Below are 15553 nucleotides of genomic sequence, written 5' to 3'. Positions count from 1 at the left end.
TGATAAAGCGGGAACCTTCTGCGGAGGTCCGAGCAGAAAAGCTGCGTGGAGGTCGTATACTGGCATGAAAAGAAGGCGGGGCCTGCAAGGGGAGCGCTTCCTGTTCCTCCTGCGGGAGAGCGCCCGTACTGCCTCGCAGCCGGAAAGAGCGTTTCGCGGGCTTTCCAACTGCCCACAAATGCCGCTCCCCCCTCCCAGCAATAGTGACTCCGCGCTTTTCGGCCCGCCCGCCGGGCTCTGCGCAGGCGCGTCGGACAGAGGCGGGGCGCGTGGCCTCGGCGTTGCGGGGCGGGGAGGGGCGAGCCAATCAGGGGATTCATTTCCGGGTGGCGCGGGCGCCATTTTGTGAGGAGGGATATAAACGGGCGCTAGGTCCGGTTGCCCGCCCAGTTGTTTCTTTGGTGGAGTCGAGTGCTGCGGGATTTCGCTCACGTTTTTCTCCCCACCCCGTCCGGCCTCTCTCAGCGTTTCCACGCGGAAGCCAACTGCCGGAGGCGCGGCGCGGCGTCGAGCCGGCTTAGTGTGAGGAAACCGCCGCCTCAGCCGAGCGCGCGGGCCCGCCCAGGGCGTTAGTTTGTAGGCGCGCAGTCGCGGCCCCCGGCCGGCTCTCCAGGGCCATGAGTTACGGTCGCCCGCCTCCCGATGTGGAGGGCATGACCTCCCTCAAGGTGGACAACCTGACCTACCGCACCTCGCCCGACACCCTGAGGCGCGTGTTCGAGAAGTACGGGCGCGTCGGCGACGTGTACATCCCGCGGGACCGCTACACCAAGGAGTCCCGCGGCTTCGCCTTCGTCCGCTTCCACGACAAGCGCGACGCCGAGGACGCCATGGACGCCATGGACGGGGCCGTGCTGGATGGCCGCGAGCTGCGGGTACAGATGGCGCGCTACGGCCGCCCCCCGGACTCGCACCACAGCCGCCGGGGCCCGCCGCCCCGGCGCTATGGCGGCGGCGGCTACGGACGCCGGAGCCGCAGGTAAACGGGCCGGGGGCCAGGGGGGTAGGGCGGGGGGCACAAAGGTCCGCGCGAACACGTGGCGGCGGCGGCGGGCGGGCGCGGGGCCGCGGCGGACGGCGGGGAAATGGCGCCCGGGCGGCGGGCGGCGCGGTAATGGCGGCGGGGCGGGCGCAGCACGCGGGCGGGGCGCGGCCCTCGGGCCCCGATGGCCGCCCTGACGCCCGGCCTGTCCGCCCTCAGCCCTCGGCGGCGCCGTCGCAGCCGCTCCCGGAGTCGGAGCCGGTCCAGGTCCCGCAGTCGCTCCCGCTACAGCCGCTCCAAGTCTCGCTCCCGCACTCGCTCGAGGTCGCGATCCACGTCGAAGTCCAGGTCGGCGCGGAGGTCCAAGTCCAAGTCCTCGTCGGTGTCCAGGTCTCGCTCGCGCTCCAGGTCCCGGTCCCGGTCCAGGAGCCCTCCGCCCGTGTCCAAGAGGGAGTCCAAGTCCAGGTCGCGCTCCAAGAGCCCCCCCAAGTCTCCCGAGGAGGAAGGAGCGGTGTCCTCTTAAGCGAATGGTAATGTCAGTGGGGATCCGAGACACATGACCCGAACTCAGAGATGGGGTTTGCAGGAGCTTGTTATGATCCGTGTTAATATAAAAGTGGCTCCTGATGTCGGGAGTGCGGCTGTGAGCTAACTCAGCTTTGGGAGTAATACGAGAGGGGTCTGCAGAAAGGATGTGCATAAAGCTTAGATAATAATGGCTGTTTCGTAAACTGTTTGAGACCTATTAATGAAAATGACTATTTCTTGCTGTTTTTATCCAACGTCTGCATTTTCCCCTTTAAAGCTGCGGTCTCCTGTTTGATAAAAGAATATTGGCCAGTATTGCAGATTTTAACTGATTTGGCTGATCCTCCAGGGACCAGTTTCTGTGGGCGTGTATTGGAGCAGGTTTGTCTTTAAATGTTAAAGATGCACTATCCTCTTAGAGAAAACGATCAGTTCAACTATTGTTGTACTGACTGGGACTTCATATTCTAATGGATGTGGCAAACGAATTGCAAAAAGAAGCAATGAACTTTTGGAACCCCAAAAAAGTTTACAGGTATTGCACTGGGTGGGGAAAGGATAGTGTGTCTTTAACTCTCAAATTGTTTGGTCCTATTTTTTAAAAGGAAAGGGCCCTAAGTAGCTCAGATATTAAAGCTTTATTCTCAATTGCCAAATGTTTCGTTTGAGAACTAAAAATTTATCTTAAAATAGACTGATTTTCTGATTTCAAGTTGTTTTTGTTTGGATACCGTCCTTTTCCCCTCCCCCCCCCTTTTTCCCTTCCTCATATCATTTTTCACCTTGGTTATTTGGCCAAGATTGCATAAACACAAATTTGTAAAAGCGGATGGTAGCCTCTGTGAAAATTTCCTAATTGGGCCTTTATAAAACTGATAATGGCTGGGTGGAACCTTTCCGTAACCTACTTGTTTCACCAGAGCCTTAGTAAGTACATGCCTGAAACTGAAACCATGTGCACTTTCGGTAACTTCATTGTAATGGAAGGTAAACTGAACTTTTTTCTTTTCAAACCTAGATGGGTCAACAAGCAACATAACAGAAGACTTGGGGGAAAAGGACCACACACTCAGTCCATCGAAGAGTCCTTGGAACAAGCAACTGGCTATTGAAAAGGTTATTTTGTAACATTTGTCTAACTTTTTACTTGTTTTAAGCTTTGCCTCAGGTGGCAAACTTCATTTTATGTGCCATTTTGTTGCTGTTATTCAAATTTCTTGTAATTTAGTGAGGTGAACGACTTCAGATTTCATTATTGGCTTGGATATTTGAGGTAAATTTTCCTTTTTGTTTATATAGTGCTGACTTTTTTTGTTTGAAATTAAACAGATTGGTAACCTAATTTGTGGCCTCCTGACTTTTAAGGAAACGTGTGCAGCCATTACACACAGCCTAAAGCTGTCAAGAGATTGACTCAACATTGCCTTCATTCCTTAAAATTAAAAACCTACAAAAGTCGGTGTAAATTTGTTTGTATATGCTATTTACCTTCAGATCTAAGTGGTAATCTGAATCCAAATTTGTATAAAGACTTTTCAGGTGAAAAGACTTGATTTTTTGAAAAGGATTGTTTACCAAACACAATTCTAATCTCTTTTCTTGTGTATTTTTGTGCACTAGGCGCAGTTGTGTAGCAGTTGAGTAATGCTGGTTAGCTGTTAAGGTGGCGTGTTGCAGTGCAGAGTGCTTGGCTGTTTCCTGTTTTCTCCTGATTGCTCCTGTGTAAAGATGCCTTGTCGTGCAGAAACAAATGGCTGTCCAGTTTATTAAAATGCCTGACAACTGCACTTCCAGTCACCCGGGCCTTGCATATAAATAACGGAGCATACAGTGAGCACATCTAGCTGATGATAAATACACCTTTTTTTTCCCCCTTCCCCCAAAATGGTATATCTGATCATCTTCATGTATGAACTTAAAATATGGAAAATGTTAAGGAAGCAAAATGGTTTGTAACTTTGTAAGTACTTATAACATGGTGTATCTTTTTGCTCATGAAAATTCTGTACTATAACCATTGTTTCTGTAGTTTAATTAAAACGTTTTCTTGGTGTTAGCTTTTCTCAGAATATGTCTTGGTCTTTTTTCCCCCCTTTATTTGAAAGACCTGTGCAATTACCTTGTGAATTGTTACTGACTGTACAGTATGAAAGTGAAATGTTTAGTAGTTGACTTTTTTCCTAAGTTAAAAAGTGGAAATGCCATTTCAGCACCCATAACCCCTAAAATCAATGCTCTAAGGTAGCACTTTCTTGAGGTTCTGGGTACCCCCGTCTCTCAGCTTAATTTATGCCGTTTTTTATTTTTTTTCTAAAGAACAATCCAAGTCCCTTTTTTTACAGGTCTGTTAATTTTTGTTTTCATGGCTTTGTAACCCATGAGTGTTTAGGTGACCCACTACCATCTTTAAGGCCACCCAGACTATCTTCAGATTCAGTGCTTGTACTCCCAAGAAGCTGAAGTGGTCTGAGTCTTAGTTGGCATGCCAGGTTGCTAATTAGTATTGACATTGTCCCAGAAGAACCTGTATGTAGGTGTAATTCAGAGACTGTCCTTTGCAAAGGAGATGACCAGCATTTCAACAGTATGTCTTCCTGGGAGGGCAGATTCTGCTATATCTTCTTTGTCTGCATCAAAAGACTCCAGAGGAATGTGGACACATTTCATATCCCACTTGTAGAGCAAAGCTTCAAGTGACCAGTCAGCACTGAAAAAAAAATAATAAATCGTTTTTTTAAAATCATGCTTTTCCTGTTTTGCTTCACATACATTTTCATTTTATCCTTAAAGTAGATATTGCATGAGGATTAGGATTTAAGTTTTAATAAAACTGAGAGTAGACCAGGTTTATTCAGGCTTACCTTCTTACCTGGTAGGTGGACCACAATTGGACTTTGGGGTTTTTTTCCATCAAAAAGTAGACTGTAGTTAAGATGTCTTCAAAATCTGGGAAGAAAGGACTCCTTAAATGGACTTCTACTTATATCATCTCTCCAGCCAAAGTTATTATTGACCAAAAAAGTTTTACCTTCTGGTTCAAAGAACACATCAGATGCAAGAATAATATCTTGTGGTGGTAGAGCCAGAAGATCTTGAGATACATGTCCCCATGTCAGTCCTACGACAGGCACCTGTGGCAGGTTATTCATTTCACAGCTTTTCCGACAGATTTCTAGACAGTAAGGCAGCTCTAAACTGTCCGACAAGATCACTTCAGCACCGCATTTTGCAGCCATAATTCCTGGAAGGCTCACTCCAGCTCCAATCTAAAAGCATTTCAAAGTTCTTAGGATTGCAGGGAATTTGGGAACTTAAGTTTCCCTAAGTACAGAGTCCGTCATGAGCTGCTCATATCTACAAAATGTGCCACAATTGCAGTGCTTTACTATATGAAGCTTAAGCTCTTCAATTTGTAGAAATTACCTGAGATTCCTCTTAATTGGGTGGGAAGGTTAAGTCCCGTACAGGGCCCTGTACTCTGCAACTGACTTAGGTGCTTCCAGACTCCTGTGTATCCGGCGACTTAATTGCTTAATATGCCCAAGGCAGTTTGGGACACTTGTTCTTAACAGTCTATAAGGGAGCTCCTAATTATACAGGACATCGGGTCTCTAGAAGCTTGATGGGTGACTTGCCTGCACACCTGGCCATTATGGCTGTTACTACCAATTTTTACTGCTTTTATGTGGCTATAACCTGACAGGTCTGAAACGTGGCTTCCTACAAAGGGGATTTTCCAGTTGAGCCTTCCAAGTGACAAGGTCTTAAGCATGCTAAGGACTAACCAAGGAATGCCTTGTATTTTAAAACAAGTTTCCCATTTTCCAGTTCTGAGCAAGAGCTTGGGAGATTCTCAATCTTTTCTGAATGTCTACAAATTGCCACTGTTCAGGGCCAGAAGGATGCCACATATCTTCACACCCCTCACGTGGTTTTGCAAAAGTTAAAGAGGTGTTACTAAGTTTTGGGTTTGTCCTCGGCCTTCAGATTTAAGCCTTGTACCATTTCTGCAAACTTGACAAAAAGTTTATTTCTCCAAGTGTTTAGCAGTCTCATGTCAGGTGGAGTGATGAGAAAGTTTGGGATACTCTCAAGATTTCCAAAATATGGAAAGGGCTATTGTATGAGAAACTGCATGTGACACACTAGACTCCGGATGACCCTGTTGGGACACCCTGGAAAGATGGTCTTAATGATTGCTTCCATGCCAAGATTCTATAACTATAATTAGTCAATGGGCTTCACTTAGAATAAGGGTCAGCATAACATAAAGGGCAAGGCGATATTTTAGTCTCGATGGGACTCCTGTGGTCTCTGGTGCAACGTGTTCTTTTTTTATTTTTTTTTTAAAGATTTTATTTATTTATTTGAGACAGAGAGAATGAGAGAGAGAGAGCACATCAGAGGGGGGAGGGTCAGAGGGAGAAGCAGGCTCCCCGCCGAGCAGGGAGCCCGATGCGGGACTCGATCCAGGGACTCCAGGATCATGACCTGAGCCGAAGGCAGTCGCGTGTTCTTTTTTTAAACAACTTAAAATGTAAAAAGCATTCTTAGCTCACATGACTTACAAGCTGGCCAAATCACCCGATTTAAAAATATTTAACAAAAGTCAGTAACAAGCACGTAGACTTAAATCTGAACAGAGCACTTTAGGAAACCTCAAGGGCACTTGTACCTCTAAGACGGCCTTGCCCGGCAGAGATCTTCTGTGAAACCACAGGTACTGAGCCAGGACCACCGCACAGGGCCAAACATACATTCCATACTGCAGATGCAGCACCTGAAAAGAATTTTTTGTATGCCAAAAATAACTCATCTGCTGGCAGTTGGGAGTATATATTTTTACAGCAATTAGAGTGCCCGACACTGGACAAAAAGGACAGTTCCCTGCTGTCCAGTTCACATCCCATGGGGTATATAAAACTGCAATACCGTGTGATAAGCACTCTTCATACACTCCTGCACTCAACAAGCATTTACCCAGGGACTGAATGGCTAAGGATGTAACTAGGTTATCATGGAATACACATACACACACACATACATACCCTACTGGGAAAAAGACAAGCCACAAGTAAGCAAATATATTTTTAGTTGGTGATAATGCTAACAACAGCAGGTGATGTGAGAGAGTAGTGGGGGCAGGGAGACGTGGGGAGACAGTGACCACAAGGTGGCTGTCCTAGATAGGGCGAATGATTCAGGCAAGGGTCCTGAAGCAGGAACTAAAAAGCCTCTGGCTGGACCACAGAGGGCACTGACCGCAGGGGCATGGGGGCTGGGAGGCAGGGTTGTAGTACAGAGGTCAGTGGGAAGGCAGGGACAGACCTGTGGGGTCTTGTAGGCCACAGGAAGTTTAGCTTTTATTGTAAGTGCAGTTAAGAATGTATCAGAGGGTTATATTCACAGGCATAACTTGGTATGCTTATGGGAATCAATGAGTCCACGAAGACATTCCAGAAGTTTGAGTGAAGCTCAGTCCTGGAATTAGGAAGGCAGGCAGCTTACAGAGCCTTTGGAAAGACACAGAATTGTGAGAGCACAGTATTCAGGGAGGCAAAATAAGGACTCACACCTTTGGAATGAACCTGCCTGAGTTCAAATGCTAGCTGTGTAACTTACTAGCTGTGTGACCTCACCCATTATTTAACCTGTCTGTGTTTCAGTTTCCTCACCTGCAAAAAGCCTATCTCATAGGGTGACTTGGAAGACTCAATGCAAACTGCTTAGTACAACGCCCGACACAAAATAAGCAAAGCAAGCTGTCATTAAACTGCAAAACTACAAGTCTTTCTGTTTTCTAGAGCAGAGAGTGCTGCCAGTGGACTGGTTTTGGAAAGGGGGCTGAAGTGGTGTAAGTATCAGAGGTGAAGGAACTGAAAGTCTGAACTCAATCATTCAATTCACTCAACAAAAGTATTAGTGCCTAGGCACTGGTTCTAAGTGTAGGTAGTGCAGCGTGAATAAAATGCCTGCCTGGTGGATTTTACCCAGGATACAATAAAGGATTTCTGACCAGAGCAGTGAGTGAGTTTGCAGATTTGGCTGTAAAGGGGTCTTTGTTCTCACAGGGAGTATCTTCACCTCCTAAACTTGGGAAGAAGTCCCAGTGGGTATTTCAACACGAAGGCATTTAAAAACTATCAGAAATGGGTTTCACTGGAGACTTAACCTCCTCTTAGGCGGTTTTTCATCTTCAAATTATTTTTGCTAATACCTACCTCACAGACTGCTGTTAAAATCGAAACACTGCAACGTCCAAGTGCTTTGAAAAACCGGACGCATAACGTACTACTTCTATTATTTGTGAGAATTTGGGGACAGCCGTGAGCTGAAAAGAACAAATGAGTGCCAACCCAAGAAACTTTATTTGAAGAGGGAGAGTGGAATCCCCGGTCCTGGATAAAGCTGAATTAAGAAGCCCTTCAAAATCAAAGAAAATATTTGGTGTTAAAAATGCCACCTTTCCGGCAGGATATATTCGATGTGGAAGGCCCTTTTCCTGGCAGGGCCCCTTCAGGCCACAAACCTTGCCGCCCGGAGGTCCATCCTAAGACAAGGTAGCCGCCAAACCCCTCCCCCACCCCTCCCAACACCCCCAGGTCGGCTGGGAACGGCTCCTGCCCGGGGCACCACCGCAAAGGACCGGAGGCACCTCCCGCCGCACGCACCTGCGGGACGCTGACCTCCAGTACGGCCCCCTCGGCCCCCAGGCCAGGCTCCTCCAAGAACCGAAAGCGCTGGGCCCGGACCTCATGCCCTCGGAGGCCACGCTTGCCCAGGGGGGAATCGGGGACCCCCGGACGGGCAGGAAACAGCGAAGAGCGCCGGGCTGCCAGGCTGCGCGCGCGGGAAACCCCTGGCCGGCTGGGGCCGCCTCACCGGCGCCACGTGGCCCTTGGCGGCCCTGCCGGGTCGCTGCAACTCGACCGCAAGGGCGGGGAAAGCACCCTTCCGGCGACGCTGTGGCCGCGCAGTGAGAAGACACCGTAGACCAGGGAAAAGAGATACGGAAGACAAGCGGCCTCGGAGACTCGCACGCCGGAAGCGGGCCGCGCATAAAGCGGCCCACGCCCGGAAGTGACGCGCACACCGGAAGCGGGCGCGGGAGAGGCGGAGCCGTAGTCAGGCGGCTCCTCGAGCATCTCGACCTTCCCAACATGGCGGAGAGCCGGCGAGTGTGAGGGCGGACCCCGGAGGTGCCCGAGCCAATGGCTCACCGCGACAGGCCGGGGGGCGGGGAAGACGGCAGCCGCGTGCCCAACCCGAGGCCCGGGAGGTGGTTGGGGAGTGAATTTTCTGGAAGGCGAGTTTAAAGGCGCCGGGCCAAAGCGAAGGGCGTTTGGGTGCCGCTGCCGCCACCGCCTCCACCGCCGCAGCCACTGCCCGGGCCGGGGAGGGGGTGCGTTGGAAGCAGGAAGCGAGGCGCGCGGAGGTCGTCGCGGGAGCAGCTGGTGACCCCCGGAGGATGAACCACAAGAGCAAGAAGCGGATCCGCGAGGCCAAGCGGAGTGCGCGGCCGGAGCTCAAGGACTCGCTGGACTGGACCCGTCACAACTACTACGAGAGCTTCTCGCTGAACCCTGCGGCCGTGGCGGTGAGTGGGCCGGGGTCGCGGGCTGGGGCCGGGCATGGGCATCTCCGGGCTCATGCGCACCTCCCCCAGCGCCCAGCGCGGCACCTCTGAGTTCCGATGGGCTCACTCGCACCCCGCGGAGGTCCGGATCATCGGTGCCCGGATTTCAGGGCGGGCCTCCTTCCTCCCGCGCCGCAGCTGCCGCCTGCCCGGCGACCTGGAGGCTGACGCCTTTGGCCATATCCACAAGGAGGACTGTCGCCCCTTGACCCCTTTGCGCTGTGGGGCCCCCGGGGCCTTGACTGTGGAGGCCCATGAGTGGGAGATAAGAAGCCCCCTTCCCCTGGTGGGGCGGCGCAGGGTGCGACGTGTCAGTCCACACGCAGGTCCTTGTCCCTCTCCCCCCCACCCCCCAAAGATAAGCCAGAACGAGAATATGGTTCCTTAGGTATGTCCTAAGGTATGTCCTTAACTGGTCCTGGGGGACGCCTTTTGCTGCCGCTGGACTTTTTTTTTTTTTTTTTTTAATTAACTGGATAGGTCTTTTCTGATTCTTTCAGGATAACGTGGAAAGGGCAGACGCATTACAGCTGTCTGTGGAAGAATTTGTGGAGCGATATGAAAGACCGTACAAGCCCGTGGTTCTGCTGAATGCCCAAGAGGGTTGGTCTGCCCAGGAGAAATGGACCCTGGAGCGCCTAAAAAGGAAGTACCGGAACCAGAAATTCAAGTGTGGTGAGGATAATGACGGCTACTCCGTGAAGATGAAGATGAAATACTACATTGAGTACATGGAGAGCACTCGGGACGACAGCCCCCTTTACATCTTTGACAGTAGCTATGGTGAACACCCCAAAAGAAGGAAACTTTTGGAAGACTACAAGGTGCCCAAGTTTTTCACTGATGATCTCTTCCAGTATGCCGGGGAGAAACGCAGGCCCCCTTACAGGTAAAGTACCTGGCGGTGAAGCCCTTATGGTCTAACGTAGGACAGTATGTGTCACCTGAGCTCAGTCGGCTAACCTTTTTCCATAACAGTGAGTGGTTCTCCTTAGTTGCACATGGAACTTACTTAGGGGGTTACTGCTGCCTGCCCAGGTCCTACGGCCACAGATGGGTTTTACTGGTCTGGGTTGCCAGCTGGGCATCAGGATTTCTGAAGGCGCCCCAGGTGACTCAAACATGCAACCAAAGTTAAACCACTGATCTTTAAAGGAAGTTTTAATAGTTGAAGCCCGGTAGTAGTAAGCCACTTGAGTGATTTTTTTTTTTCTTTCTGTTATGGAGCATTCCAGGCATGATTCATTTAGCGTTTCTGCATAGCAGGATTTATGTAGTTTCTGAAATAAAGTACATAATGTATAAGACTAAAAACTCACTATTTGGTGGCGTGTGTGTACAGTTAAATTACTTTTCATATCTTGGACGTTTCCATTCTTTAGGTGGTTCGTGATGGGGCCACCACGCTCTGGAACTGGAATTCACATCGACCCTCTGGGAACCAGTGCCTGGAATGCCTTAGTTCAGGGCCACAAGCGCTGGTGCCTGTTTCCTACCAGCACGCCCAGGGAACTCATCAAGGTGACCCGTGAAGAAGGAGGGAACCAGCAAGATGAAGCTATTACCTGGTTTAGTATCATTCATCCCCGGACGCAGCTTCCCACCTGGCCACCTGAATTCAAACCCCTGGAAATCTTACAAAAACCAGGAGAGACTGTTTTTGTACCAGGTATAGATGAACTAAGAGAAAGTACGTTCTTTGATTTCAGTTATTTGTCATTTCGGAGCATAAGTGTATATAGAAGGAATCAAAGAAACCTGTTTGCATGCTGACTCTAAACGAACTGACTGCTTCCCACCTTAGACAGTGATGTGCGGCTGTGTGCTCAAGTGCTTAGGGGGCTGCTCTCCACATCTCTTGTAATCTAAACACATAGTGCCTATTGATAAACTTCTTGTATGTAAAGATTCTACTCATCTTTATGCCTAGTAGTTATCTGGTGTCTCTGTGGACATACTGTAACTTGTGCATATTTCTGTAAATTGGGTTCTTAATACAGTGTAGCATTGGCCGGGTCGAGCCAGGAAATAGGAACTTGGGGCTAAGAGGAAGGACGTCCCATACCTGATAGGCTAAGTGTTTAGAGTGAGGGTATTTAGTATTGAAGATAGGTGTTCTTCTTCTAGGAGCTGAAGAACTTGCTGCCTTTACAGTTTTGAGCACAGTTTTGGATTAACAGGGGTCAACACACTTTTTCTGTAAAAGGCAAAGAGTAAATATTTGAAGCGCTGTGGGCCAGACAGGGTTTGTTCCAACTGTTCAACTCTGCCTATGGAGCAGGAAAACAGCCACAGACAATCCGGAAATGAACGGACATGGCTGTGCTCCAGTAGAACTTTCCACAAATAGGTTGGGATTCCTGGATCAGGAGAAGCATTGACCAGTCTTGATCTCATGTCTCCGAGTCTCTACCTGTCTCACCTATAGATGGGTAGATAGGAACTCTCTATTCATGAGGCTTATGTTGTTTGTGATTGTGCAGAACCAAACCCTATTTAACTGTTTATTTGTTGGATTTCAGGAGGCTGGTGGCACGTTGTCCTTAATCTTGACACCACCATTGCCATCACCCAGAATTTTGCCAGCAGCACCAACTTCCCTGTTGTATGGCACAAGACGGTAAGAGGGAGACCAAAGTTATCGAGGAAATGGTATAGGTGAGAGACATTTTTTTCTTATCTTTGTCTTGTTCCAATTCCTACCCCAGAGGTGAAATGGAAAGAGTCCACTGCTGCAGTAACGTGTGCTGATCTTAGGCCTGGGAGAGCTGGGGCCGCAAAACCGCCCAGGCAGAGGAGAGTGGGTCCAAGGTCAGGGCTAGTTCTCAGGATGCTTGCCAGCCTCCAGGTGACAGGGTAAGACTCTGCATGTTTGATCAGTCAGTCAAAACATGGTCATAATTGGGATTGGTTCTCATTTTCTGTTTATTTGTTTTGTTTTATTTTCTGTTTTTGTTTACGTCTCCCCAAAGCTAGCACTAGCAAAGGAAGCCATTTTGTTTGGGTTTTATTTTGGTTCTTTCTTTTTCTTACTGAGAAGCATTATTCCCTTTTGAACTTATTACCTTCAGTTCTTGTGAGTGAGGTGACTGCCCTGGAGACTTAGCTCCTCTGTTTATCCACAGAACAGATACAGCACGGGCAGCGGCAGTGCAAGCCACCCCCAGCCACCCCGTGCCACTGTGTCCCAACCCTGACCTGGAGGGACCAGCTCTCGGGGTAAGAGAGGGATCCTGGCTTGGTCAGTGCTCAGCCTCCCTGCTGAGAGGGCCAGCAAGGGTGGTGGCTTTGTTCTTCCCGGACTCACGGGCACCTGAGGCCCACTTACTCCGTCCCATAGGCCACTGTGTGCTGTGGTTTGGTCATCTTAAAGTCCTTACCATACGGCTGGTCTTTTGTCCCTGGTTAGAGTGGATGCCAGATCAGGTCCCTAAGGGGAGGGCTGCTGCCTCTGAAAGTCCAGTTCAGTTTTATCTTCCAGTGAGGGGAACCCTTTCTGTTGCTTGACACTTCTTATTTCTTGCAAACCTAATTGTTGCTACTCGTACAAATAGAATTTAACCAAGCGCAACTGCGGTCACTCAGTGCTGTGTTGTGGAAAGGAAGGGTTTAAAAAAATCAGCTAGGAATGGTTCAGGAAAAAACACAAGGAAGAGAGACTCTTTCTCCCAGGTGGGAAAAAAAAAAAAAAAAAAAGACTAACTCGGGGCAACTTTGCCTCACCGGTCAGCAGCACGGCTGGCTCCTTTGCAGAGGTCATAGTAACTTGCGTGCAGCTAGGTTGCCTTTCCGAAAAGCCTGAGCAGCATGGTAGGGCTTTTGTTCCCAGCCTGTGGATCCGTGTGTCCTCACCACTGTCCAGCACCCATTCTGAGCCAAGGCACCTGACTTCCCAGGTGCTTCTGAGAGAGACAGGCCTCAGCTTTGAGTCCGGGTGATTGTGTGCAGGTGTTGCTGCCGGTCCCAGCACTGGGAACAATGTTTCTTGTCTCTCAGGATCTTGAAGCAAGAGCACCCCGAGTTGGCGGTCCTGGCTGACTCCGTTGACCTTCAGGAGTCCACAGGGATTGCCTCGGACAGCTCCAGTGACTCCTCCAGCTCCTCCAGCTCCAGCTCATCCGACTCGGACTCGGAGGTGAGGCCTTGCTCCCTCCCTAGGCCCTCGGGGCAGGTCACCCCGGAAACACCAGATGTGACTCTCCCCTCTCCTGTCTGGGAGGGAGAGAGATGAGAACGTGGTCCACTTTGTTCCAAGAACTACAGCTGCCACCATTCCTGCTGGGTGGTGAATTTTGCCCACGTTACAGCCTTGCACGTGTGTGTGGGGGTGGGTGCGTGCGCATGTCGTTGCAGTAACTTCAAGAGGTAAAAGGAGTCTTTGGGGATTTTGTTAAGGGAATGGCCGAGGATCACACAGCTCATGATGGGGTTTCAGACTTAGAGCATTGTCACCTCAAAGCCCATGTTGAGAATTGTCCCTGTGGATGTAAATTGTAAGCCTGGAAACTCGGCAAATTCAGTGGTTTGTTAGAAGCTAATGTCATTTTGGGGAAGAGGAACCTGGGCCCTCAGCAGATGAAATTTCTGTTTTAGCACTTTGCATAATCTGGGGATTTGGTGTTTTGCAGGGGGCAAGGGCGGGGGAGTGGTGTGTTAAGTGCTATACTTCTGTGCTTCCCTCCTCGGAGTCTGTGTGGACGCAGTGAAATGGCATAATGCAATCTCAGAATCTGACTGTAAGATATTCTTAGAGCGTGTGTCCCGATTTCGAACAAATAACCCTCCTGTTGGAGAACACTGGAGGGGCAGCCGGCATGCGAGGGAAGTTGCAGTGTTTGGGAGGCAGAAACACCGGAGGGAGACGGCCATTCAGACCATGTTGGGGCGTGGCGGCAAATGGCTGCTTCACTTCTGGGAGAACGCAGATGACATTTGTGCCGTCTTCTGGGGTCGGAAGTTTATTTACAGACAGAATGGGTTGCATCTCGTTGAGTTCCTGTTTTTTTTCCTTCTCCGTCCAGTGTGAGTCTGGGTCTGAAGGCGATGGGACGATGCACCGCCGGAAGAAGCGGAGAACGTGCAGCATGATGGGAAATGGAGACACCACCTCCCAGGACGACTGTGTGAGCAAAGAGCGCAGCTCCTCCAGGTGACCACGCACGGCTGTTGTCTGTGTAGGAGGACATGCCCACGGCGAGGGGCAGGGCCCTGGGGAGGGCAGCCTTTTGGATCTGCAGACAAAGGGAGGGCCGGAGAAAGCCAGAGAACGAGGATGCCCTTGGAATAGGAGTCCGTTCACTTAGCATTTGCTACAGTAGCTTTTTGCTCCGCTATCAGTGCAAAGTAATGTGGCTCATTTTATGCATAAAGGCGAGAATCTATGTGGATGGTGCCAAGGAAACCCTTAACATTATTTAATAAAAACTAAATCCATTTTATATCCTTGCAACTTTTATCCTTTGAGAATACCAGAACCTCCCCTTGTTGCTCTTCCTGTGGCGTTGCGGGAAAGCAGTCACCCCAGTGCTGTGTGCTCTCGATGGGGAAGGGATGGTTACAGCAGTTGAGGGCAGCCCAAGAGAAGGTCCCTGGTGTCTCCCGAGAGCCTCAGGGCCCCTCCTGCTTTCCCCCCCACTTGCCAGTGTTGCTTTGAGCGCTCACACCAAGTGAGACATCCGTGAAGAGCTCCAGTTTGCTTGCTTGTTTGTTTGTTTGAACCAGATTGGGTCTAAATAAGTTAAAACTTAAAATCAGAGTCAGCAAGGTAATCTCTTTGCCAGCGTGTGCCCTCGTGGTGGACATGGAATGGGCTTTCAGCGAGTTTTGGACCCAGACTCTTCTCACGAGCGAGTCGCAGTGTGTCTGGTGGCGGCAGTAAGCGGGGAGCTTTCGGGGAGCTTTCAGGGAGGTAGTTCAGTACAGAAGCTTGGAGGACTAAACGTCTGAGGGCCCGGCCTGCTGTGGGTGACGTTGCTGTTGTGTTCTTTGTATCTCTGAGCAGCTGGCTGTTTTCTTGACACATGTTAGGAAAGTGTAGGACCCACAAGCCTTGCTGTCTGGAATTCCAGGAGAAGTTCAGGTGTCCCAGTGACACGAATTTATGGGACTAGACTACGCATTTCTCAACCAAGTCATCCTCTTCACAGCCATTGTTAGATTTCTCTTCTTGCTTTTCTAAGGTGTTTCTGTTGCTGGAGACTCCCACCTGCCCGTGATGTGTGACTTTATAATTTGTCAGAAAAAGTTCTAGGGACAGCCCTGCCCTGAATTGCATGTGGGGTCCTGGGGTTCTGCTTAACATTTCCTTCCAGCTTCGCACCAGCTGTGCTGTCTACATGCTGATTACAGGCAGTTGTACTTTCCTTGGCAGGATTAGGGACACTTGTGGAGGCCGGGCTCACCCCTGA

General features: G+C 49.9%; 3 protein-coding genes across 8 annotated transcripts; 2 read left to right on the top strand and 1 right to left on the bottom strand.

Annotated features, from left to right (window-relative positions):
• The first annotated feature begins 341 nt into the window (after positions 1 to 341).
• Positions 342 to 3579, top strand: SRSF2 (serine and arginine rich splicing factor 2). Of its 4 annotated transcripts, none has more exons than XR_006541294.1 (4): positions 342 to 979; positions 1202 to 1512; positions 1788 to 1891; positions 2529 to 3579. XR_006541294.1 is itself a non-coding variant. In XM_021680970.2 (3 exons), exons 1-2 carry the CDS (start codon positions 618 to 620, stop codon positions 1503 to 1505), a joined length of 666 nt encoding a protein of 221 aa, XP_021536645.1. In that variant the 5' UTR covers positions 342 to 617; the 3' UTR covers positions 1506 to 1512; positions 2529 to 3579. The 4 variants fall into 4 exon arrangements, 1 of the variants encoding a protein (XP_021536645.1); XR_002479871.2 differs by having other exon boundaries at positions 1202 to 1891; positions 2529 to 2626; positions 3131 to 3579; XM_021680970.2 differs by lacking the exon at positions 1788 to 1891.
• Positions 3580 to 3853: 274 nt separating this feature from the next.
• Positions 3854 to 8312, bottom strand: METTL23 (methyltransferase like 23). Its single transcript, XM_021680729.2, has 5 exons — positions 8182 to 8312; positions 6186 to 6290; positions 4539 to 4776; positions 4372 to 4456; positions 3854 to 4217 (listed from the first exon to the last, which is right to left on the bottom strand). The coding sequence occupies exons 2-5, from the start codon at positions 6267 to 6269 to the stop codon at positions 4052 to 4054; spliced, it is 573 nt and encodes a 190-aa protein (XP_021536404.2). The 5' UTR covers positions 6270 to 6290; positions 8182 to 8312; the 3' UTR covers positions 3854 to 4051.
• Positions 8313 to 8823: 511 nt separating this feature from the next.
• Positions 8824 to 15553, top strand: JMJD6 (jumonji domain containing 6, arginine demethylase and lysine hydroxylase). Of its 3 annotated transcripts, XM_044921361.1 has the most exons (7): positions 8824 to 9107; positions 9647 to 10035; positions 10529 to 10815; positions 11669 to 11804; positions 13143 to 13281; positions 14168 to 14295; positions 15517 to 15553. In XM_044921361.1, the coding sequence occupies exons 1-7, from the start codon at positions 8979 to 8981 to the stop codon at positions 15551 to 15553; spliced, it is 1245 nt and encodes a 414-aa protein (XP_044777296.1). In that variant the 5' UTR covers positions 8824 to 8978. The 3 variants fall into 3 exon arrangements, with proteins under 3 accessions (XP_044777296.1, XP_021536647.2, XP_044777297.1); XM_021680972.2 differs by lacking the exon at positions 15517 to 15553 and having other exon boundaries at positions 14168 to 14659; XM_044921362.1 differs by lacking the exons at positions 14168 to 14295; positions 15517 to 15553 and adding an exon at positions 12277 to 12365 and having other exon boundaries at positions 13143 to 13183.

This window comes from Neomonachus schauinslandi, chromosome 15 (assembly GCF_002201575.2).
Source record: "Neomonachus schauinslandi chromosome 15, ASM220157v2, whole genome shotgun sequence".
In the NCBI taxonomy this organism is placed as follows: Eukaryota; Metazoa; Chordata; class Mammalia; order Carnivora; family Phocidae; genus Neomonachus; species Neomonachus schauinslandi.
Note: the sequence above shows the minus strand (reverse complement) of the source record. Positions and strands in the feature narration are given on the sequence as shown.